The sequence below is a fragment of the Castor canadensis genome, chromosome 6 (genome assembly GCF_047511655.1).
Source record: "Castor canadensis chromosome 6, mCasCan1.hap1v2, whole genome shotgun sequence".
Lineage (NCBI taxonomy): Eukaryota > Metazoa > Chordata > Mammalia > Rodentia > Castoridae > Castor > Castor canadensis.
In genome coordinates, this window is record NC_133391.1 from 97,883,252 (window position 1) to 97,908,185 (window position 24,934).

A 24,934-nucleotide genomic window follows, 5' to 3' on the forward strand; every position below is an offset into this window, starting at 1 on the left:
TTCTAAGGACAATAGTTTTAGGCCTGCTGTATTAGTTATTTCCTGAACAAATTATTTAGCTTAACCTACACATCAAAGAAATTAAAGTGCAGTTGGCTTAGCTTAGATGTGTCCAAGATTACACGTCTACAGGTTTAGTAGCAAACAGAGAAACAAGAATTCAGAAGTAGGCAATCTGATTCTAGACCTTTACTCTAAATCACTATGCTTGGTGACCTGATTTATATCCCCAGCCTAATTTAAGGGCTTACTAAAATGAAAGAAAAAAAAGTTATAACAGACCCAATTTGGAGTACTGGAAAAAGGTAAATAGCAGGCTGTGGCTTTGAAAAAATGAATAATAAAGTTGCCATTATGTAATGAAAACTCAATCAAAATAACTCATGAGCTAAACAATTTTACAAATACTACTTATAGACCTTTATTGTCTAAGAAAAACAAAATTACCAGTATGTTAGCCATTTTAATATTTTAAGAAGAGTAAAGAAAGCTAAAGCTTTAACCAAATTTATACAATTGAGGGGTTAAGAGATTTACTTTCACCTTTATGGAAAACATCAAAAAAGAGTACATGAGCCGGGCGCCGATGGTTCACACCTGTAATCCTAGCTACTCAGAGATTCAGAGGATCATGGTTTGAAGCAAACCCAGGCAAATAGTTGGCAAGACCCTTGAAAAAAATCCTTCATGTTAAAAAACAAACAAACAAACAAACAAAAAAACAAGGACTGGTAGAGTGGATTAAGGTATAGGCCCTGAGTTCAAACCCCAGTACTGAAAAAAAAAAAGTACATGCTACAGCAGAGGCTAGCCTTTTGGGTTACTTATTTTTATTTTATTTTATTTTTTACCTAATGGAGTGGTGTCCTGAAGTATAGTCTAGTTTCCCAAATTTTTGTGTTTGGTAGCCATGCTTCTTCATGACATCCATCCATGTTGTGTAATTTGGATCTAGACCCTTAAAATTGTTCCAAGATTCTGTTAAGTGAGTGAAGAGACCACTCCACATCGCTGGGAAGGGGGGTGGAAAAAGAAATTATGATTAAAGTAAAGAATAACAATTTGTTTTAATTATTAAGGCCCACTAGTTCATAGTACATGATCTGGAATAAGACATACTTCATTAAGTGCTAAACTTACCAGACATTTCTGATTGCTACCTCATTTTATCAGTGGCAAAACTGTAAAGAATTACTATTCCACCTTACAGATGAGTCAACTAAGTCTGAGAGATTAAGTTGCTTAAAGTATTTAAGCTGTATTTACAGCAGGAACCAAATACAAAGTTTGTATGGATTTAGTCTTTTTTTCCCCATTCATAAAAGCAATAAGAATTTTGGTGTAATTTTCTAACCCACAAATCAATCAATTGAAGTACAGACATTGTTTTCCCTATGTCCTCAAGGATTTTTCCTTATTCCTTGTCTTTTCACTGAACTGTCATAAAAAATTTAAGTGTACTATGTCTTCTCTTTCATTTTCTATGACTGCTTATTCAATAAATGCTTCTTTTCCTCTTCCTGTTTCTCACACATGGCTGGAATAGCTTTCTGTGCTCCTCTAACAAAATGCTTTCTGAGAAGTGGCATGGGTTATTGCCTGGGTTTGCATCCTAATCATACCTCATGAGTGGCCTTTGATAAGTTAGTTACTTTAATTTTCACCTGTAAAATGGGGACAATAGCAGTATCTACCTTATGGAAGTATTGTGAAGATTGTATACTTTAATACATGTAAGGCACTTATTGTCAGACAAACAGAAAGAATGCAGTGTTTGTGTTTTTTTTAAAATTAGTATTACTCCTTCTCTTTGTTCAATTCTTTAAAATACACTTCTTGCAAGAAAAAACAACATCTGAAATTTTTGAGACTTTTAGAGTTCATTGATCAATTTCTCATTATTTTTTTAGTAGGTGCCCAAAGTGCTATGAGGGGTACAGCATGTACAGCATTGTGCTTTATGTAGCCACTGAAGATTAGAACCTAAGTTATTACCTTACCCTAGCCCAGGGCTCATTTCACTCAACACATGACAAAAGTTAGCAAGAATGTTTTTTAAAATGCCTGGTCCTTCATCATTGAGGTGTCAATTTAAAGATAGTTTGGGTGTCCTTTAACTATTGGTGATGTATATAGCTCACAGTGCTGGAAATATAAGTGAAAGAACTTGTAACTGAAATCAGAGAATGTTATCTCAGTAATTTATAGATAAAATTAAATTGTTAAATGCTCCTTATGCATTCCAAGACAGATAACTATAGATCAGGACAAAGAAAAGGAAAGCAACTGTCAGACATTTATAAAAATGAATTTCCCATTTTTCTTTATTATTCATGGCTTAATGTCACTAACTTTTTACAATTAAAACTGTGCCTATTTGTTAGATTATTGTGACAAAAGTGAACAATTAGGTTTTGAACAGAAGTGAATTGAGGCTGAATAGCGAGAAAGCATATAATCTAAAACAATATAGTAAGATTCAGACAAACAAATACGAATTCTAACTACTTTGTGGTATATTTTAAAGTCCACAGAAGTCCTACCTATACTCCTACTAAAATTTTTCCTTGGAAATAGAACTCTCTTCTAGGAAGTATGAGTATTTCCTCATTTGCTTAGTTAAATGATTCTTAGTCACCAGTCATAAGGAAATGAAACAGTAACACATGACCAGACAGTATCCTAGATAAGAAAAATTCCTAAACTTGAAAAATGGATCAGAAATTCTACTAACCCCTAAGACTCAAAACATACCTTAGAACACACATCTCTTACATTAAAAAGTTTATCAAGTGCCAAATACGACTTTACTATCCTAGTTTTGGAATAATCCTCTAATTTGGGAATATATTTTCATGGTCTAGTCACTTTCTTCCATTAATATTAAGCACATCCATACCTGCACGTGATGGACAACAGATTGGAGAGTTTGTGTAGGCATTCAGAAAGGAAGTGCCATGTGCTTTCATGAAGTTGATAAAAGGAAGTTTTACTACCTGACTTCCTGGGTAAAATGTTAATCTTCCATCCTGGAATAAAGAAAGTCAATCAACATTGATTGTATTACAAAAGAAGACACTTCTTAACTATAAAATTCATAATAGTGAAAGACCTCAATATAATTGTATGAAACAAAAAGGTTAAAAACAAGTACAGAAGAATGTTATTGGCATGTAATGCATAAATTTCTAGAATTCAATGCAGTGTTGCACTTGGATTCATTTTAATATAGTAGGCTAAAGGACTTCTTGCATATTTTAAGAACTTTTATCACAATGTACCCCCAGTACAACAATATAATAAAAATGTATAAAAAGGACTTTTGGAAAGTTCTTTTGGGAACTGATGAACTAATTTAACATATTTAATTCTTAAATAAATAATTAAAATAACATACTGGGTATTTACTGTGCAAGATCTGAACATACAAAAGTGAATAAAACATAGCCCTGCCCCCAATGAAAACTTAGAGAGGCAAAAAGTATACTGGCAAATAAACCATGAATAGTCATAAGCTGTAATGAGTGCTCTGAAAACACTCTGAGATAGTGATTTTTATTGCTTTCTGAACCATGACTTAGTGTATTCAGCACCTCATTCTGCACCAGAGAGAACCAGAGAAGTTTAGAGCTCAATGTATCATCCTAATGAAAGAATGAAACAAAAGTTGTTTTATCTGTTGTGGCAAGAGTGTTTATAGTTCTCTTCAGATTTGACCGTCAGACATTGTCCTGCAACATACATTTCTGTCTCTACCTCTGACTTCTGAAACTTTGCTGAAACTAAAACCAATGCAGGTGCAGTGATGGGTGTGGGGGGTATGGAAGTAGGGATGCAGAGGATTCCTATGTCCTTTAAAGCTGAGACAGAGGTGCTTATTTTCTTTCTTTTTTAGAAATAAATTGATTTACATATAATTTAATTATCATACAACTCACTCATTTAAATGGCACAGTTCCATAATTTTTACTATAGTCAGAAAGTTGTGCGACCATCACTATAATCAACTTTTAGAACAGTCTCATCATTCTAAAAGAAACCCTGCATTCCTTAGCCAGCAAATTCGATTCCAATACCCCCAAATTCTAGGCAATCAGCACTCTTACTTTTTGTTTCTAATATATTTGCTTTCTCTGGATATTTCATATAAATGGGATCATATGAAATGTGGTCCTTTATGGCTAGCTTCTTTTACTTAGCATAAAGTTTTCTAGTGTTCAGCCATAATGTAGTATGCATCAACAGTGCATTTCTTTTTTTGCTACTGAATAATACTACTAAATTTTATTTATCCACTTGTCAGATGATGGACATTTGAGTTGTTTACACTTTTTAGGCATTAATATAATATTGCTATAAACATGCACATAGGAGTTTTTATGTGGGTGTATGTTTTCATTTTTCTTGGATGTATACCTTGGAGTAGATCTGCTAGATTATATGGTAAGTCTATGGTCAACCATTGGAGGAACTGTTTTCAAGGTGGCTGCATCATTTTACATTCCCAATAGCAGTATTTAAAGGTTCCAACTCCTCCATAGTCTCACCAACACTAGTAATTACCTAGCTTATTTTATGTTATAGTATATGGAAGAATTTAAATACATATATTAGTCATAAAAATGAGTTTATTGTGACATTTTCATATATGTAGTTCATGTACTTTGATTATATTCACCCACATTACCCTATCTTCTTCTTCTCCCCTACTTCTCCCAGTACCAAATAATCCCACTCTTACTATCATGTCCTTTTGATCATAACCATCCTCATGAATCGGTGGCTCATTATGATTTGATTTGCATTTCCCCAATGATTAATGATGTTGAGCATCTTCTCATGTACTTATTGGCCATCTGTTTATCTTCTAAGAAGAAATGTTTATTCAGAGGTTCTACCCATTTTTAGTTGCCTAATCCTAATACAAAGATTTACACTTTTGTTTTCTTACAAGAGTTTTATAGTTTTAGCTTTTTCATTTGAGCCACTGATTCATTTTAAGTTAATTTTTGTATATGGTGAGTTCAACTTTATTTTTTTTGCATGCGGATATTCAGTTTTCCCAGCACCATTTATTTAAAAGGCCTTAACACCCTTGTTAAAAACATATATATTATGATAAATATTCATATTTACCATAAATATGAGTTTATTTTTGGACTCTCAAATCTATTCTGTTGATCTGCATATACCTATTGTTATGTCAGCAACACACTATCTTGATTATTGTAGCTTTGTCATAAATTTTCAAATTGGAAAGTATAAGTCTTCCAACTTTCTTCTTCTTTTTCAAGATATTTTTTGTTGTTTTATTCTGGGTACTTTCAATTTCTACATGAATTTCAGAATGAGTTTTTCTATTTTTGCAAAAATAAAGCCACAGGGAGTTGACAGGGATTACACTGAATCTGTAGATCAATTTGATGAATATTGCTATATTAACAAAATCAAATTTTCTGATTCAGGATGTCTTATCCTTTATTGATTTGTTCTTTGATTTCTTGATTTACTAGTATGATTTGTTCTTTGAACTTGATTTACTAGTATTTTGTGAGGATCTTTACTTCTATATTACTAAATGAAACTGGTCTTTAGTTTTCTATTTATTTTTCTTTTTTCTTTTGGCAGTGCTGGAGATCCATCCCAGGCTCTTGTACTGAGCTACACCCCCAGCCCATTGCCTCTAGTTTTCTTACTATTTATTTGTTTGGCTTTGGAATCAGGCACATACTGATCTTATAGAATAAGTTTCATTCCATCCTATTGTATTTTTGGAAGGGTTTATGAAGAATTAGTATTAACTTTTTAAATGTTTGGTGGAATTTACTAGTGAAGTCACCTGGGCCCGGGCTTTTGGGGAGTGAGGAGTAGATTTTAAATTACCAACTCAATCTCTGTCATAGGTCTAGTCAGATTATCTATTTCTTCTTGAGTCAGTTTCAGTAGTTTGTGTCATTCTAGCAATTTATTTCATTTAAGCTGCCTAGTTTATTTTTGGACTGTCAAATCTATTCTGTTGATCTGCATATCTACCTATTGTTATGTCAGTAACACACTATCTTGATTATTGTAGCTTCGTCATAAATTTTGATGACAGTTGTCATATAAGGGAATATAAATACTCACTTATAATTCATTTATTTCTGTAAGGGAATGTCCCTTTTTCTTTCCTGATTTTGGCAATTCAGGGCTTTTGTCTTTGTTTCTTGGCAATGTAGCTAAAGATTTGTCAAATTTCTTGATCTTTTCAAAGAACCATCTTTTGGTTTCACGGTTTTCTCTATTTTTCCATTCTCTATTTGTTAGTTTCTGCTGTAATCCTTATTTCCTCCTTGTGCTTGCTTTGCAGAAGCTTCTCTGGTTGTCTTAGCTTGTCTCTCCTGTTATAGAGCCTTTGCCCTAATAGTAAGCTGGCACAAGGGCAATTGGGGTCTTGGTATGCTTAGCTTCCTGCACCTGGTATAGAGCCTCTGTCCTATCATGTGAAGTTAGTGGAGGTAGCCCAGACATCTCAGCTGCATTGAACTCGTATTTAATCTCTTCACCTTGGATTTGGAGGAGGTGAGAAATGCTAGCAACTGTCTCTTCTGATAAGATACAATAACTTGTGATTTAGAGCTAAGAGAAGGGGAGCCCTGTATTTTGGCCACATCTGTCTGGTGCAAAGCCTCTGTCAAGCAATGCCATGGTTCAGTGCCATGAACTGAATTTTAGATTTCTGAGTTTTAGTAGATCTTCTTGAATACATGTTTCTTTATTTAGTATATAATTTCCAGGTACTTTAAGGTTTTAGGTATTATTTAAGAGTTAAAAATAGTTTTTACTTATAGTTTTATAAAACAAGTTTTTACTAGTTTTGCTTATTCTGTAGGAGGGTGGGGTCTGTAGGCTGTTCACATTCTGAAAGTAAAAAAACTAATGTGCTATTTTCTTCCTACAGTTATTGGCTCAACTGCCCTATCTTATCTTGTAGAGTTTAAAAAATGACAATTCATACTGTCAAGATTCCAACTGTATACCAAACTGGTACAGTATGGCCATAGAGTAATTATTTCAAATTAGTTTAAGACATAGTGGTTGGACTGTACAGTTAAAAGTACACCTGAAACAAAAACTGTAAAGAAATTGTAAGCTGCATTCAGAACTATGGTTATCTGAAATAATATGACCATGTTATTTTTCATATGTATGTATATATTTTCTGGTAATCTTAAATTTGAATTGAAACTTATCAGTTAGAGGTTTTATGCTTCTAAAACTTTGCAGTGGACAGATCTAGAAATATATATATTTCAGAAAGAGGGGAATAAATTGTGAGCATATTGTTAGTTTCTACTCAAATTTTAGATTTTATATATATATACACACACACAACAATTTCTGGAGAGTATTAGGAAGTGGGTCAAATTATATAAACTAGCACATTTAAAGCAGCACCAACAGGCTTATCATGTGCCTAGATAATAAAAATAAACTTTCCTTACTTCTCACCTAAACATTAATTTCTGCAAATCCAGATGAACTGGCAAATGACTTTTGTAAAGTTATTTCGCTTTTATGAAGATGAAGAATACTATTTCTCCCACAACTGACTGAAGCCGGTATATGGTCTATATGCTTATTAGTAATGGTAAAATAATTTAGTGGATGGAGGTCAGCATTAAAAATAAAAGATTTCTGCTCTGTGCGATGGCACACGTCTGTAGTCTCTACTACTAGCAAGGCTGAGACCACAGGATCCCTTGAGCCCAAGTTCGAGGCCAGCCTGGGTAACAAAGCGAGCCCTCCGATCTTATTTTAAAAAGATGTGTAAAGATGCTATCAGAGTGCGTTTCATTTGCTGTTATACGCATTATGTATGCGGTGTAGGCGTGTGCATAGAGACCTTACAGTAAAACGTTATTTCTTACTTTACATCTGTGTCAAACGTGCCTGCAAGCATCTCAGACCCCGCTCCCCACAGCCTGCAACCTGCAGCCCAGGAGGTGAGCGGTGGGCGGTGGCGGGCCCCGGCGGCGTCCCCCCCAACCCCGCCTCGGTACTTACGAAGGAGTCGCTCACTACCAACACCACGTTAGGCGTCCCGGCTACTCCCCTCCTGTGATCCGCCGGGGGGGCCGGCGCCGCCAACGCGGAGGCTGAGACCACTGTCATCCACAGCAACAGCATCGCACGTAGCGGTTCCAATAGCCGGCCGCTGGGCCCGCCTTCTGGGGAACTCTTTCCAGCGGGGGCTGGGGCTGGGACAGCGAACTTCCAGTTGGGTTTCCATATACTGCAATTCAGCGCTTCATCCACGGAACTACAACTCCCATCAAGCCCAGGGGCGGCGCATGCGCAAAGGACTTCAACGCGTAAGACCTTTCAAACACCGACCGAAGCAAATCCCAGCCACTTCCAGTCACGTGAGCGACGCCCGGGAAGTGAGCTTGCGCTCCCCAGATTTGGTGTCTGTGGGGAAGTTTCGTCTGTCCCAGGTGGGTTCCGATTGCTGTCTCTTTTGCAGAAGTGAGAGGCTAAGGGCAGGTTAAAGAAATGATATTTCGAGAGAAAGAACGGGGCCCCTAGAATTTTCGTTTTGCGCGGAATAAGCGTGGCTTCATGTCGAAGTGGGCGATGATGAGGTGGCGGCGAATCTGTCACTTAAATTGGATGGGGCGGTTCCTCTGGGGTCTTTGGCTGCAACCTCAGGTGCGGCGCGGATTCCTCGGGGCGCGTCGCTGACTCTCCTGAAGGCAGTTTCCAGCCTGCCCCGTCTTCTGCTTCTTTTTGCTCGCGCAGTGTGCATTGATCGCGCTCCGGTGCGATGTGGAGCCTGGCCTAGTAGGAAGTTTCGGGTTCTGGTCGGGGAAGAGCCTAGCTGGCTCTGGCTTTCAGCATGCAAAGGAGAAAAACCCAACAGGATCCAAAAGGAAGAAATGTTGGCCTGCGTGACGTCTGCAGTAATTGACGTAGGTTCAGAATACCATTCTGAACTTTTGATTGTTGAACTTCTTTGAAGAATTCTAGAAGCAGATTCCTGTCTCAAACCCAAATTCATTTCTTTATAATTTCAGGTATATAATCACACGCCACACTAGTCATTTTAATATTTTGACAGGAAAAGGAGGAATTGTACCACTTATTTGAATAATCAACTTTTAACGTCAGTTTTTCAGTAGAATAATTATGAAAGACCTTAAGTAATACATAGTGCTGTGTGCTGAGCATTATATTAAGCACTTACTGAACATTTATTGTGTGACAGGTATTTGGACATGGAATACTTTCTGTAATCATTACTTTGACCATTTTACAGAGTAAATTTCACTAAGTAGATAGGAAAGTGGGCTTGGAGAGGTCGAGTGACTTGCCCAAGGTTACAAGGTGTCTGTCTTAACAGGCCTAGACATTAAGCAGTCTGTGTCCGAACTCACTACTTTGTCTCCAGGTAATTCCACAATTTTATGACAATCTACTCAGCTTAACCTCTATTAGTGAGGCAGAATTGCTAATCAAGCATCATGCTAAGAATCTGTCGGAGCATGAAAAAATATAAACAGTAGTCTTTGTCCCCAAGGAGCTTACACTCCAGGGAAACAAAACCTAACATACATAAAATAATACTGCAGTAGGAAAGATAATACAAGTAGACTTTCTTATGAGCAAGATATAGTTCCAAAAATTGTCTTGAGTTCGTCTGGAATGTAGGACATACTGCACCATAAAAGCAGTATCAAGTGGCGTTTGGATTCATAATTTTTTCCCCCATGGCATGGTACTGGTTCTGTGAGCTGTGTTTACTCTCTATGGCTTTTTTTTCTCCAGGCCCTTATTCTAATGACAGGATGACAACCACACACCTTTTTCTTCCTCTCTCTCCTTCAGCAGTGGTGGTGACACGAGGTGCTGCAAGATAGATTTTTAAGACCCCAGAGACAAAGGGCTGGAAGAGGCTTCTAGTCTTGTTTTCCATCTGACATTCAATTTGTCCTTTCACATTCCTGCCAAGTGGATTGTCCAGCCTGTGCCTTTTCATCTCCACTGATGGGAAGCACACTTCCTTTGAGCTGAATTCAGTCTTCCTCTAGTCTTAACCATTCATTAATTATTCCTCACTTTTTCATGGGTAATCTCTCCCTTTGAACAATTCTTACCCCCCATTATCTTTTTTCACAGCCGTTCCCTAATTTCTTCAGCTAGTTATTACATAATTTAAAGTTTTCTTCATTGTTTTGATCACTGTCTTCTGATCATACAGTATTTTTGCTAATCACTATCTTGTCAGAAAAGGTACTTTTGTGTGTGCACATGTATATGTATTTATGTCACAGTGAGGGTAGGAACTCTGTGTTAGTCTGCCATACAAAATACCACAGACTAGGTGGCTTAAACAACAAAAATGTATTTTCTCATAATTCTGGAGTTTAAAAGTCCAAGATCAAGGTGTTTGCAGGTTTGGTGTTTTCTGAGACCTTCCTTGACTTGAAGATGGCCACCTTCTCAGTGTCTGTTCACTTGGTCTCTGAAGTACAGGGGTTAGAGCGTCAATATGTGAATACTGTGGCAATACAGTCCATAACGGACTCCATTATGTACATGCATGTTTAAGTCGTCACTTAAAGATTTTTAGGTTAGGTATTGCTTACTTTAGTAAAATACTCCACTGTTTAGAAGTGTTTTCAATTGGAGAGTCTTGGTCTAGCTTTTGATTCTCTGAGTTTTTTTTTTAATGTCTTAGTATCAAGTATCAATAGTACCATTTGCTAGTAGTTCCCAACGGACTTCTAGTTAAATTTAGGGAGGCACGTAAGTACACACATTTGTAGGTCTAATAACAATACAAAAGGTATCAAACGTATAGGTAATTATTGAGTAAACAAATAAAAACCCTAATATACCAAATTGTATTTTGGAGAATGTTAGTGTTTTCAAAACATTGTTTTTTACTGAAAGAAACGTTCAGTTATTGCAGAAGTTTCAGAATTGCTGGGTTAAACTCTCTTTGAGTATTTATGACTTCTCAGAAGCTTTAAAATGCTAATATACAGTGTGACTTTGAAAGTGAGATGCATTGTGAATGGTGGTCACACACTTAGACCATTTATTAGCATCTATTAACATGCTACCACTGTTCCTTAGAATGCATTCTTGGAAATGCTAGGTAGGTAATAAATGTTCCACGCTCAAACTAGTGTGAAATTGGTGTGGGATGGCTAAATGCTTGACACTTGAGCTTGGTGTTGAGTTCTGTGTAGTGTGAGAATAAGCAGAAGTGATAGTGAACAGGCTGAATGGGAGAAGCAAAGATATACAGGTAGGAAATTCTGGAGGATTATCAAAAAAGTAATGTGAGCTAATATTGAAATATTAACATGCCTTTTGGTAGTAGGCTTTAGAAGCTAAAAGATCATCAGCCATTTATTGTGCATGTATCACTTGATAGGTATTGAATATATAAGGAACTCTGAAGATGTAGGACTTATATTAGGGATTAATTGGATATATCTCTATAGAATAGTAATTTAAAAACCTGTTAAGCTTCAGTCCAGTAGCTTAGTTACTAAGTTACTTTGCATTTGCATACATGAGTACACATTTTTTTCCACTGTATTCATCCTCTTTCCCCGTCACCTCCCCTCTCCCAGTAACTTACTTCTTGAGAGAGCAAGGAAGAAGATTGTAGAGGGGTTAGGTTTCAAATGTGTATAGAAATTTGCAATGACCCCTGAGTTGTTATCACAATAATGGTTTTGGGAATATCAGGAAAGTAGTAAATGAAGTTAATTAAGAGGGTAGCAGTAGATAAAGAGAATAAGAATTAATATACATTGTGTTTAGGGCATTAGATCTACATACATATCAGGTAATAATCCTCATCTTACTCATGAGAGTAGAGCTTGGAATGGTGAAGGAAGATTGTTTAAGGTTGAATAGGGCTAAAACTTGGATCCATTTTTGTCTCCTAGTCATTCTCAACCAGTCTTGGTGGTGAAATATGGTAGACTGAAAGGGTTGACAGAATCTGGAGTACTTTATAAGAACAAAGTTGAAGTGATGATAGAGTAAAATCACGTTGAGTGTGAAGGGCAATCAAGTGATGTTGAATAGGGGTTAAAGGAACCAGTAAGCTCCCTGTATATTCTGATTATCAGTCCCTTGTCAGATATATAGCTAGAAAAATTTTTTTCCCACTCTTCAATATAATCCCTTTTTATGTGACTATCTCATTTTTTTTTTTAAACTTAGATGGAAAACGAGTAGGGAACAATCTGAAATTCAGTTCAGGAAGAAGACAGAAGTAGTGGTAATAGGTAAAAGGTAAGTATCTAGAATGTTAAATAATAAGCAATTGGAATCTATTCTTACTTAACGATTGTTACCAGTTCCTTTTAGAAGAATGGCCACCATAAAGTACCTTTAGACTTTTGTTTTTAGATTTAAAGATACTATTTTTCTTTCTATAATTAACTTGCATTGTCATTATCACTTCTATTTATTGTTATTATTACTATTATTATTTATCTTGTGGAATCTGGTATGAGCATAACCAAAAATAGCTGAAGGTCACAGCTTATAGTGTCAGCTGGGAATTTGAGGACAATTCATTTACCTATAGTTGGTAGCTTTGAGGGAGAACATTGCCTTTTTATGTGATTGTCATATTCTAGCTCTTTTAAGATATAGCTGTTGCTATACTTTAAAACTTATTTACGTTGAGTAGAAACTTTGTAAGTTGGAAGTAAGAAAATTTTTATTGCATGAAAATATGCAAAAATAGATGCCCTTATTTGAAAACTTAGTGTAGAGTAAGGAGAAATGATGAGAAGAGAGATAATATGAAAAAGTGTTTATAGAGTTGTTGAAGACACTTGCAAGAGATCTAGATCTTCTTTTGAAGTGTTGGAAATACTTAGAGGGAAATATCCCAAATGGAGAAATAAAATGTTACATGGAATTATTTTTGGTAGTAGGTTTTTTTTTTTTTACTTTGTAAAAGGAAATGGATCTGCATGTTACCTAGTAGATGGTTAGTTCTCAGTAAAGGTTTGATTAAAAATTAGTTATTGGGAAACTCCCTCCAAAAAAAAAATGTGGAGTAGTTTTTAGGAGTAGAAATGAGCAGATTATTTTGTGCTTTGAAATTTATATACATACGTATATATATTACATGTTAGAAGAGGAGAGAAAGCCTCAGTGCTAATATACTAAGCTAATTGAAGAAGGAATAGGAAGAGAATAGAGTATTACACTGCAGTGTAAGGACTCATAATTACATGTGAAGACATGTAGATGTGGAAGGATATTGGATGCTAGAATTGATTGTCAAGAGAAAATGCAGTTTGTTTCTAGTGGTCTTTAAAAAAATTACTTACTTTTAAAGTTTTTAACAGTTTCTTGTTTGTTTGTATATTGAAGTCCAAACTTGTTTAGGTTCTGATATTTATATTCAACCTAATTTTCTTCTGTTCTTTGGTAAGTGTCTTTTGATTCATTGATCCCAGTTTTCTCATTGTTTCTTATACTTGGAATACTCATTTCTGTCTCTCTCTCTTTGTGAATACAATTGTCTCTGACTGGAATAATTTTCTTCCTTCCATTCTCAAGTTCTTTTTCTCCTTCTAATAACTACTAATTATTTTACATAGTACATCTCTTATTTTCTGAAATCCTACTGCACCTCTATTTATTATCCTTTTTGGCATTTGGTTCTGTAATGACTTATATGTCTTTGGTCTTTTTCTTGATTTATATTTTATTCTTTAGGGCAGGGACCTTCTTTTCTATTTCTTTTATGTCATGTACAGTTAAAAGCTTGGGGATTATATGTAGTTTTAATGCTGATGGGTTCTACCTTGTACATAAATGCTTCCACTTAAGTACTGGGTGGTAAAAGAGATGGTGATTTTTGTTCTGAAAAGATCTGTTATCTTCATTTGTTTTGTCTTATTTTGAAACTTTTTATTCTTTTTGAACTTGGGTATCTCTTGATTTTTTTACTTGAATGTCTCTTTTGTTTGTATTAGTTGTCATTATCATTGATGTTTTCTTTTTAGTCTACAGGTTAGTTTGCCAAAGGAATTTGGTTTCAGAAAATTTAATGTGAAATCAGCATTGAAATTTGTTATCTGCTGCTGTCAAGATTTATAGACTACAGAAGATTCTTCTCATGTTTTCACTTATAAATTAATACCAAGATAATTTCAAGTAAGACAGTATTTGTAAGATAAGAGCCTATGAAATATGTTGCTTTAAGTTATATAATTATTGTAAGTAGGTATAAAATTACTTTTCCGCCTTTTGGGGGAATCTGACCTGTCTATAGATACATTGATTTTATAATATAATTTTCATATTATTTTGAATGCTGACATTCTTTAAGTCAAAAATACTGTTTTTTGTTTTGGGTTTTTTAAAAATCTCTGACTTCACAATTTTCTTTGATTTTATACTCATGAATCATCCTATTCTTTGGATATTAATTACTGTCAGTGTACCATGTTAGTGACCCATCATTTTGCAGGCTTGAGCATCTGCAGTCTATAAAACTACTTAATATTTATTTGACTTTTTATCTTCCTGATGAGATTAGAGATAAATGGAGTTGGCAAGAATACAAAGAAAACACAAAGGATTCTCTTTTTCTGATATTGAATTGTGACTGACTTTGAGTCATTTACTGGTAAACCAGAGTAAGTTTTGAAATCCAACAACCCCTCCCTCCCTCATACTAAGGATTGAACCCAGGGCTTCACAATGTGTGCTCTACCACTTGAGCCGTGCACCCACCCCCAGCCCAAATATTTAGGGGATCATGATTTGTTGAGAGTAGATGTCCCAGGTCACATGATTCCTTTTTTTTGAGATATTGGGGATTGAACCCAGAGTCTTAAACTTATTAGGTAAATGCTCTAACACTTGAGCCATGACTCCAATGTACGTTGTGAAGTCTTAAGATAGGCTAATATATTTAAAATTAAATTAACATATGTAAGAATTAAATGAATAAGTACTTTGTCTACAATGTGAAGTAACTTTTTGTGGTTGAAATTAGTGGATATTCATCAGGATTCCATTCAAGTGTAAACGCTGTGTTTATTTCTCTGTATAGGAAGTAATAATCTTATAGTAATCTTCACTGTGAAGACAGTTAATATTCTGATTTATATTTTACAGAAATTAGCATTAAGCAATGCTTTCCTAAGCTTTAAAGTCCCCATCATAGTTACTGAAATTATTTTTATATTGTTTTTCTCTGTGTCTTGGGATTATTCTGTTGCATCTTGCTTATAAACTGGATTGATAGTTTGTGTCCTGACCCATAAGATCATCTGTGTTTTAGCTAAATATGTGTAGAGAGAGTATAATTCAATTTTAACACACATTTGTTGATAATCTACAATTTGTCAGACACTAGGTTTTGAGTATAAGGCAGAAAACAAAACAAAAATCAAAAATCCTGCCTGCATGGAACTTACATTCTGGTGGTGTTGTGGTACAAATAAAAAATAAGATAAATAAGTAGAATATATAATTTATGGGGTGTGGTAAGTGCTTTGAAGTAAAATAAAACTAGGGAAGGGTGTAAGGGAATATGGTGTGGTTGAGATGAAAGGATTAAAATCTCAAAATAGTGGGTCCTGGGAAGGGTTCACTTGAGGATGTGACATTTGACTGAAAATATGAAGAGATGAGGGAATGAAGTGTGTATAGAGTAGGGGGAAAGGACATTCCAGATAAAAGGAATCACAGGTGTCTTTTCAGATGGTTAAGTTTGTTGGAACTCTTACAGTTAGGTAAATATTATTGCAGATTCACTTGAGCTTTTGCCTTGACAGAATGTCTAACAAAGAAGTGAAGACTGCTTTAAAAAGTGCAAGAGATGCAATCAGAAACAAAGAATACAAAGAAGCTTTGAAACATTGTAAGGTAACCAATATCTGTTTCTTCTATAATAAAGTGTGTTACTCATTTATTAGTATTATTGTAAAATGTGAATCATTCTCCAAATACAACAAAAGTGGTAAGACCATTTAGGTCCTTATTAGTAGGATAAGTTATGTTTGCCACAGTTAGTTCTGTGTTTTTCTTTATTGGTAAATTATCAAGGTCAAATTCTGAATACCTGAGTGTATCAAGTATCTTTTGATGGGTTGTATAATGGAACGCTACTTTATCTTGAAGGTTTTATTCTTTAATGGTATGTTGACGTTCTACTTCTATTTGCTTTATAGATAGGAGAGAATCAGGATTCTAAAGCTGAGGGGAATGTTCCTAACAGAGGGAAAAATTGAATGCAGGTGAGAGATAGGGTAGTGGTAGAAGTGAAGGCTTTGGAAAAGTGAAAGAGGATGGCATCCAGAGCTGGAGAGGAGGGCCTTAACCCTTTTTCCATCTTAACAGTAGAAAAAAATAAGTGCAGATTCATAGTGTTTGGTTTATAGACTTGGTGGTGAGAAGATAGCACATTCTTTTTTGATAGCTTCTGTCTTTTTGGTGAAGTATAAACTGATAGTGGGAGATAAATTATATAGGAGGTTTGAGACAAAAGAAGATTTGAAGTACTTGTTATTCATAGTGAGAAAACAAACATACTAGGAAGAGTTGGGAGGATTACTAGGCTCTAATTAGGGCCCATTTGAAGTTTTATGTTATTAAAGTGAACTTAGTGAACTCAACTGTAGTTTTCTCCCTTCATATTCAGCTTCTCAAGTTTTGATATGGGAGTGATGGAGTTCAAGTCTGGATTATAAAGCTGATGAAAGAGAGAGAGAGAGAGAGAAAAGAGTTAAGGATGTGATGGCAAGGGTCATGATCTTAAGCTGGATGAAGGAATGAGAAATAAGAAGTAGAATGATAAGTAGTGGAAAAGGGCACTGAGGTCAAAATTGTAGGTAGCAGAAGCTTAATTAAGATTGTTGCCATGAGACCATTCTAGTAGTTGAACTGGGAGAATAGGAGAAGAGCACAATAGTGACATGCTGGAAGTCCAGTTTTGGGTGGCTGAGTAGTGTGGAGGTTTAAGTAACTGAGAGGCTACAGTGTTCAATGGGACATCACCATGAATGTTACAGGAATGAACACAGGAATTGAGGTGGAGAAGAACAATACAAAATTTTCACTGAAGAAGAGTTCCTAGCAGATTGGTAGATTGTATCAATAAGGATATTTTTAGTAGTGTAGTCTGATTGCCTCAGCTTCAAAAGTAGTGGCGTTTTTGAAGGAAGGAGGTATAGAAGAGCAATGTTGATTATAATGTGAGCAAGGAGAGCAATGTTGATTATAATGTGAGCAAGGAGAAGCCCTTCCTCACCTTCTGGCTCTGTGGCATGTGGGATATAAGAGAAAGAAGATGGCTGTAGCATGTCAGATCTTTAGGATAAAAGCCAAAGGTATGAAATAATGAGGGAGTGTGGCTGATTCAGGTTGGAAGTACCAAAGGGCACAGGGAAGAATTTAGGAGAGTCGTTTAAGAGAGAATTTGGCAAGATCAGGAGAAATACACAATAATATGAGGATGAAAATCTAAAGGGTAAAGAAGCCTAACCCTTGTGAGGTTTAGGTTTCTGGTGGTGACTGAGGCCAGCAGGGATAAGATGCCATGATAGTAGTAATTGTGGTATAGAAGGTGAGCAGTCCGTTCAAGCTGGGGGCAGGGTGCAGGTGGAGTAAAAGAAGGAGAGAAGACTATTTCCTTCAGCATTCGGTTTATCTAACTAATATTGCACATGCAAATCTGTTGTATTATATAGCAGTACTGAAGCAGTCTCCTTTTTTTTTTCTTTTATTCATATGTGCATACAATGTTTGGGTCATTTCTCCCCCCTTCCCCCACCCCCTCTCTTACCTACCCCACCCTCTCCCTCTCCCCCTCTCCCCCTCTCCCCCCTCGCTACCAGGCAGAAACTGTTTTCTGTAGGTTTTCTGCAAGATTCAAGTAGTTCATAATTTATACTTGGGAGACCCAACTGTAAAACACAAACAGAGAACAAATAATTGTCAGACATCTGCTTACCTATCTGTAGTATCTCAGAATGTTGATTGAGAAAAAATGATTCTGTGTTGTTTTTTTGAGACAGAGTATTGCTATGTGGCTATCCGGGAACCCACTATGTAGTCCCAGCTGGCCCCAAACTCATAATGCTCTTCCTCAACCTCTACATTGCTGGGATTATAGGCATACACCACCATGCTGGGTGGCACTTCAACACCATGAATTTTTTAGTAAAAAATGTTGTCTCAGTGTATTTGCTGTGGTTTTGTCTGATCATTTCCTTGTCTGCCTGTGAGGTTTTATAACATGGTATAAACCTTCTCCAGTTTGTACAGGTAGAGTAGAATACTTTTTTTCCTATGTTTTCTCAGAATCTCATACATGTTTTCACTACCTTGCAGTTATTTCAGATTTGGAAAACCTGATCATCAGGTAGTAATTACTGATGGGTGGTTAACTGTGGCATTTTCATTCATTCAGCAATTACGTGCCAGTCGTTCTTAGTGTTCAGAACATAGCATTAACAAGGCCTCAGTTTTTAGAGCTTAATTTTAGTAGTTACCTCATTGATGTGGTTTTTTAGGATGCAGCACTTTTGGAGAGAATGGAGTTTGTGCAGTACATTGGTGACAGATTGCTAGAAGTGTTATATGGATGCACATAAGCCAAATAATTCAACTGGCTCAATTCATGGAAATGGTCTTATTTTCTCCAGAATATGTAAAACCTTGAAAGTAACTTCAGTTTAGGTAGTTTGTTTTTTTTTCCCTAGAACATAAACACTCTCCTCTTCAAGCTATTTTATTTTACCTTAGCAAGTAGCTGTTATTTCTGAAAGTCCTACACATAGATGTATTTTTTTAAATCCCAGATGGCAGGTGTTATTCACCACTGCTATTTATTTGGAACATATTTGGTATAGTTATATTAGAGTGAATTTACTTTCCTCTAGACTGTAGTTTCAATAAAAGATCCCATCTGTTTGATAAGGGAAAACACTATCATGGTAAAGGAAAAAATATTAGAATTGAGTCACATAAAGTGAGATGGGGAACGGTTTTGTGAGTTGACTAGTAGGGAGCAGGAGGGTCATTTGTTGGAGGCATTAGAATCACATGGACAGCTTCACAAAAATACACCTCATATTCCAAACCCTTTCTAATCACTGGCAGTCCATTTCTGTCTCCCTGAGAAAACTGAAACCAGAGAGGTTAAGTAGCATTGCCGAGATCACCCTGTTAGTGGGAGATCAGTTTCCTGACTCATAACATACTGTTGTGTTTTGTTGTTTGTTTGGTAGTTTCCAAAATTTAATGACTTGCTTTTAATTTTTTTAATCAGACAGTGCTAAAACAAGAGAAAAATAACTATAATGCCTGGGTTTTTATTGGTGTTGCTGCAGCTGAGCTAGAACAACCTGACCAGGCCCAGGGGGCATATAAGAAAGCCGTTGAACTAGAGCCCGACCAGTTACTAGCGTGGCAGGTATGTGGACATTTTCCCCATAATATGGGACTGAAAATTTTTTTAAATATAAGTAAACAGTACAGTATTAAAATAAGTGTTCAAGTCTTCATTTGCCCCTATAGGATAAAATATTAAATTTATTGGTCTTCTAAAGCTAACTTAGTTTTAAAAGAGAGCTATTATTACTTTCTAACATCCCACCCAGTAGATTATTTCTAAATGTGAGACTTAAATCAAAACATAAGTATATAAATCTTAATTGCATGTGCATACAAAGATTTATCCAGATATTCTTTATGCTTATCTGGTGAAAAAGAAATGTGTGTTTTCTAAAAAAATAAAATAATGTAAAATTTTCAGTTCTGTCTGAGCACAAGTTAATTTTTTTTTTTTTTCACATGATGCTGAGGTTTGAATTCAGGGCTTTATGCTTGCTAGGTCAGAATACTACTACTTGAGCCATGTTTCCAGCCCACAAGTTAAGTTTTTTTCTTGTTTATTCGTCTTAATGTTTTTTAGATGAATTCTCTTACTTTTTCATATTTAACTAATTTGTTCCATATATCAGTCACATCTTTAAAACAGAAATTAATAAGAATAGTAGCCTCCTGTGAGTATGAACCTGTTTGTTTCAGGTTCACATGAATAAAAACTTGAATGAATGATCTGGTGCACACTCCGAAATGCTGCTTTTATAATGTGCTGATTGCTTGAGGATATCTGATTTCTCTTTGAAGCAACAATAATTTCCACAGACTACTTGGAGTTTTTTGGTTTTGGTTTTGATTTTTTTTTGCAGTACTGGGGTTTGAACTCGGCCTACACCTTGAGTCACTCCACCAGTCCTTTTTTGTGATGGGTATTTTTGAGATAGGGTCTTGTGAACTATTTGCCCAGGCTGGCTTCAAACTGAGATCCTCCTGATCTCTGCCTCCTGAATAGCTAGGATTACTGGTGTGAGCCTCCAGCACTGGGGAGGTTTTTTGACCGTATCATAAAAGTAGTATCATACAAAATAAATCTTCTCACCATACATACATAAACGCCCACAAAATGGCAACTATGTAGAGGTAATGGATACATTAATTAGCTTGAGTGGAGTGCTTCTTTCACAATGTATACATATATCAAATATCAAGTTGTATATTTAATTTTTGTATATCAGTGATATCTCAGTACTGTTGCCTTTTTTACACCTGCATGAATATGTGTAAAAAATATTGAGCATTGGAACCTGTTGAAGTCATTTTAAGAAGGGACAGTGGGAAGAGAGGAAAATGGAGGGGATGAACCAAACTGGGGCACATTGTATGCATATATGGAAATGTCACAATAAAACCCTCCTGTACAGTAAAAGTATTAAAAGTAAAAAAAACCGTGATGAAAAAAATTTAAAAGTAGTGTTCAGGCTATTGTGAAACATTTCAAATGCAGTTTGGGAAGTGATGAGAGTAGTATTATAAACTCCTTTGTTCCAATCATTCAGATTCCACAAAAAGCCACTCATATTTTTTCATTTGTGCTTTTATATACTCCTATCTCCAGTTTCCTCGGAGGAAAATACCATTTATTTCACCTGTAAACTATGATAATCTTTTATTTTACATCTTAACAGATTATCACACTATTCACCAAAATAACTAAATGTGGGGATATCAGAGGTTTTGATAAGAATAATCATTACTACTTCCTCTTTTAGGGATTAGCAAGTTTGTATGAGAAGTGCAATCACATAAATGCTAAGGATGACTTGCCTGGTGTTTACCAAAAGCTCCTGGATCTTTATGAAAGGTAATGAATATATGGGGAAAGCCTAGTTTCTTTACATGGTTGAATTAAAATAGACTGATTAAAAATTATAAGATGTGGAAGTACTCCAAACATGTACTGGTAATTGGGAAACATTTTTGTTTCTTTGTGACAGAGTCTCTTGTGATTGAAATGGAATTGAAACATTATTAGCAGGATTGACTAATTTTGTAATCTTGTTACTATCTTTTAGTCAGTATAATGAAAGATCATATTTCTTAAGTTTTTTCTTCAAATGATTCATTTTATAAAATTTTACCGCAGTATGAAAGAGAATGTTTTCTTATTTAGTTGGCGGTACTGGGGCTTGAGCTCAGGGTCTCAGGTTTGCTAGGCATGTTTCCTAATTAAAAATGCTACTGATAATATTATTGGATATTTTAATTTTAAAAATTGTAAGTCTTTGGTTCTTTTGACTATTGAACTAAAAAAATCCTTTCTTTTCTTTTTCTGACCTAAGTGTTGACAAACAGAAGTGGTGTGATGTGTGCAAAAAACTTGTGGATCTGTATTATCAAGAAAAGAAACACCTAGAGGTTGGTAAATGATTTTCTAGGTCTTATAGTCTTTTAGTAAAACTGTTATTAAAAGAAAGCTATCATTTAGCTTAAATTAAAATAAAAAGTTAGTATGTAGAGTACTTTCAAAAGAAGTTAAGAGATAAATTACAGCGCTTTGAAAAACCATAAATTAGAACTCAGATTTAAGGTTTCATAACTTCGGAACATTTTTGAAATTGGGTAAGGTATGAATTAAATAAGTGTCATCTGTGAGCTTAGCAACCCATTTGTGGTTTCTCTATAGACATTCTAAATTATGGATATTGGAGAATGCAGCCATCATGACGGTGTCTACTCGGGTATTTCAGTCATATTTCTGATAGAAGAACTCTGTGAATTTGCCCAGTCAACTTATTTTTTATGGGCTTTATAATAGATGGGATTCTATACTCATGCTATTTTTATGTATTAGTGGATAAAAATATTTTTATTTTCACATTTTTGTTGGCATTTGCATTTTAAAAAAATATTTAAGATAAAAGTAACCGTTTTTAATCTCCTTTCCATAGGTGGCTCGAACATGGCACAAATTGATAAAGATACGGCAGGAAGAAGGTGCAGACAACCAAGAGCTTCATCAGCTATGGAGAAAATTGACTCAATTGCTGGCAGAGAGTATGGAGGATCAAAATAATGAAACCCAGCAATTGGTATTGACTCATTTATTCCTCATAGTTTGTATCATGAAGATGGAATTTAGAAAATGGAAATATGATAAAATAATGAAGGAAAATACTATATGTATGTTAGTTTTCTAAGTGTACAATTTTATACTTATAGAGATTCTTCTTGATGAAATTAGAATTAATTGGCCTGTAGTCTCATACAAAGTCTGAGGGGAGCAGAATTGTTTCTCATGGTATTAGAATTCTATTCCCTTATGTTCATAAGAATCCGCATGAGTTTGGTAACTTAATCACCCTAAAAAAGAAACTATTTTAGTAAAATTTGGCTTTCACAAAATTGCTGTAACTTCGAACAAGTTGTATTAAAGGTATTTTTCTTTATACTTATGAACTAAGAATACTGAGTTTGAGGCTTAACAATTCAACTAGAATATTAAGTATTTTTAGAATTTTTAGTATTTTATATTTTGAGTATTTATACCTAGGTAATATTCCTTTTCAATGTACAGATTTTCAAGTAATTGAAAAGAACTTTTAAAAGACTGTAAAAACATTGGCTTTGAAGCCTAATAGGAAAATATCTCTATCATACTTTTTTATTTATAAGTTTAAAAGTCACTTTAATTTCTTATTATTGTAAGTAGCTACTCAATGTATACTTGGCTTTATATAGGATGGGTTGTTAATTTTTTGTTCGTTTGTTTATTCATTTACTCATTTGCTGTTCTTTTATTCAGAAAATCATTGAGAATATACTGTATGTCAGGCAGTATCCTAAGAGTTGAGGATAAAAATGTAGGAATGAAATCTTTTTGCATTGTGTGTAACATGTTAAATTTCTGTCACTGGCACAAAACACCTGAGTAAATCAACTTTAAAGGAAGAAAGGTTTATTTTGGTTCATAGTTTCAGAGATTTCAGTCCATAATCAGCTGGTTCTGTTGCTTTGGCCCTGTGGCAAGGCAGACATCATAGTGAGAAGTGCGTAGAAGAGCGAAGCTTCTCGCTTCATGGAATCTGAAAAGCAAAGAAAGCAAGAGGAAGGAGCCAGGTCCCAGTATCCCTCTCAAAGACATGCCTCCCATGACCTAACTTCCACTAGGCCTCACCTCCTAAAGTTTCACTATCTCCCAATAGTGTCAGGCTGGTGACCAAACCCTCAATACATGGCTTTTGGGGTACACTTAAGATTGAAAACGTGATGCAGTAATTGTGGCTTATCTGTGCATGGAAACAGTTGTAGAAGAAACTGAGTAGTGACAAAACTAGGTAGCTTATCAGCTTCTCTTAAATCATATCTTTGTAATCTAGCTTCATTATTATAATATAATAATATTATTAATTATTAAAATAATATGGCATACCAGAATTTCAAACACGTATCTAAACAAGTAAAATTTGTTTATATTATATTCCTCCATAATTCGGAATGTCTGTGGAGACACCACAAATGGGTCACTGAAGTTCCACTTATTTAATTCATACCTTGACCAATTTTAAAAAGGGTTAGCAGTTGCCATACTTTAAATTTGAGTTTTAGTTTCCAGTTTCAAAGCATTGTAATTTATCTCTTAAATTCTTTTGATAGCACTCTACATACTAATTTTTAATTTTCATCTATGCTAAAAGATAGCTTTTTGTTAATAATAGTTTTATTAAAAGACATTTAGGTCCCTCAAAAGTCATTAACCAACCTCTAGGTGCTTCTTTTCTTGGTAATATAGATACACAAGTTTCCTAGACACATCACACCACTTCTGTTTGTCAACATCTGGGCCAGGAAAAAAAAAGTTTTTTCTTTTAGTCAAAACAACCAAAGACTCACAATACTAAAAATTAAAATATCCAATAATCCAATAATATTGTCAGTACTATTTTAAATTAAAAAACATGACTAGCAAACCTGAGACCCTGAGTTCAAGCCTTAATACCACCAGATAAAGAAAGAAAGAAAGAAAATAGTCTCTTTGAAATTTGCTTCAAAGTCAGTTAATACTGTTTAAGAGAAGTGATTTCATTTGAGTTCAGCCATCTTTTTTTTTATTTTAACCAAAAATATAACTCAGCTTCATAAAATTTTCTAAAGGTAGAAGATTTACTACTATTGGATATGTCCCAAAGAATGTGCTAGTGATTTCAAAGGAGATGATTTAAAATGTTCTGAGCAGTAGATGGGGTATAGCTCGGTGGTAGAGTGCTTGTCTCGTACGCACAAGGCCTTTGTTCAGTCCCCAGCATTGCAAAAAGAGAAAAAGAAAAAAGGAAAAAAGATTATGCTCTGCTTGATTACTTTGTAGCAAACAGTGAAGAATAGAAAGTGGAAGAATGTTTTAACAAACCAATTTTGTTCATGTATAGTTATCACTTGTTAGCTCAGTGAAGTCTATGCCCAGTTGGAGATAGACTACATTGTAAAAATTATGTACAGTAAGCCCACCTTACTCATAGATTTATTACATGCAGTTTTGATCAAGCATGATAAAAATTAAAAAGAAATT

General features: G+C 35.0%; 2 protein-coding genes across 7 annotated transcripts in view; one reads left to right on the plus strand and one right to left on the minus strand.

The window, feature by feature from the left end:
• Arsk (arylsulfatase family member K) overlaps positions 1-8,303 on the minus strand; it is a 32,161-nt gene extending 23,858 nt beyond the window's left edge. Inside the window, exons 1-3 of the mRNA XM_074077062.1 lie at positions 8,047-8,303; positions 2,900-3,029; positions 852-1,011 (exon numbers count right to left, since the gene is read on the minus strand). Of these exons, the coding sequence (XP_073933163.1) occupies positions 852-1,011; positions 2,900-3,029; positions 8,047-8,169 (413 nt within the window). The 5' untranslated portion in view covers positions 8,170-8,303. The remainder of the gene's footprint in view (positions 1-851; positions 1,012-2,899; positions 3,030-8,046) is intronic.
• Skic3 (SKI3 subunit of superkiller complex) overlaps positions 1-24,934 on the plus strand; it is a 154,434-nt gene that overhangs the window by 53,669 nt on the left and 75,831 nt on the right. For 4 of the 6 annotated variants that reach the window (XM_074077057.1, XM_074077060.1, XM_074077059.1 and 1 more), the window contains 7 exons: positions 12,229-12,300; positions 14,037-14,187; positions 15,819-15,909; positions 19,316-19,459; positions 21,141-21,232; positions 21,711-21,786; positions 22,320-22,460. In XM_074077057.1, coding sequence (XP_073933158.1) covers positions 15,820-15,909; positions 19,316-19,459; positions 21,141-21,232; positions 21,711-21,786; positions 22,320-22,460 — 543 coding nt within the window. In that variant the 5' untranslated portion in view covers positions 12,229-12,300; positions 14,037-14,187; position 15,819. Of the gene's footprint in view, positions 1-8,330; positions 8,478-8,503; positions 8,952-12,228; positions 12,301-14,036; positions 14,188-15,818; positions 15,910-19,315; positions 19,460-21,140; positions 21,233-21,710; positions 21,787-22,319; positions 22,461-24,934 lie in introns of those variants that run through there. The other 2 variants (XM_074077056.1, XM_074077061.1) reach the window with 2 other exon arrangements.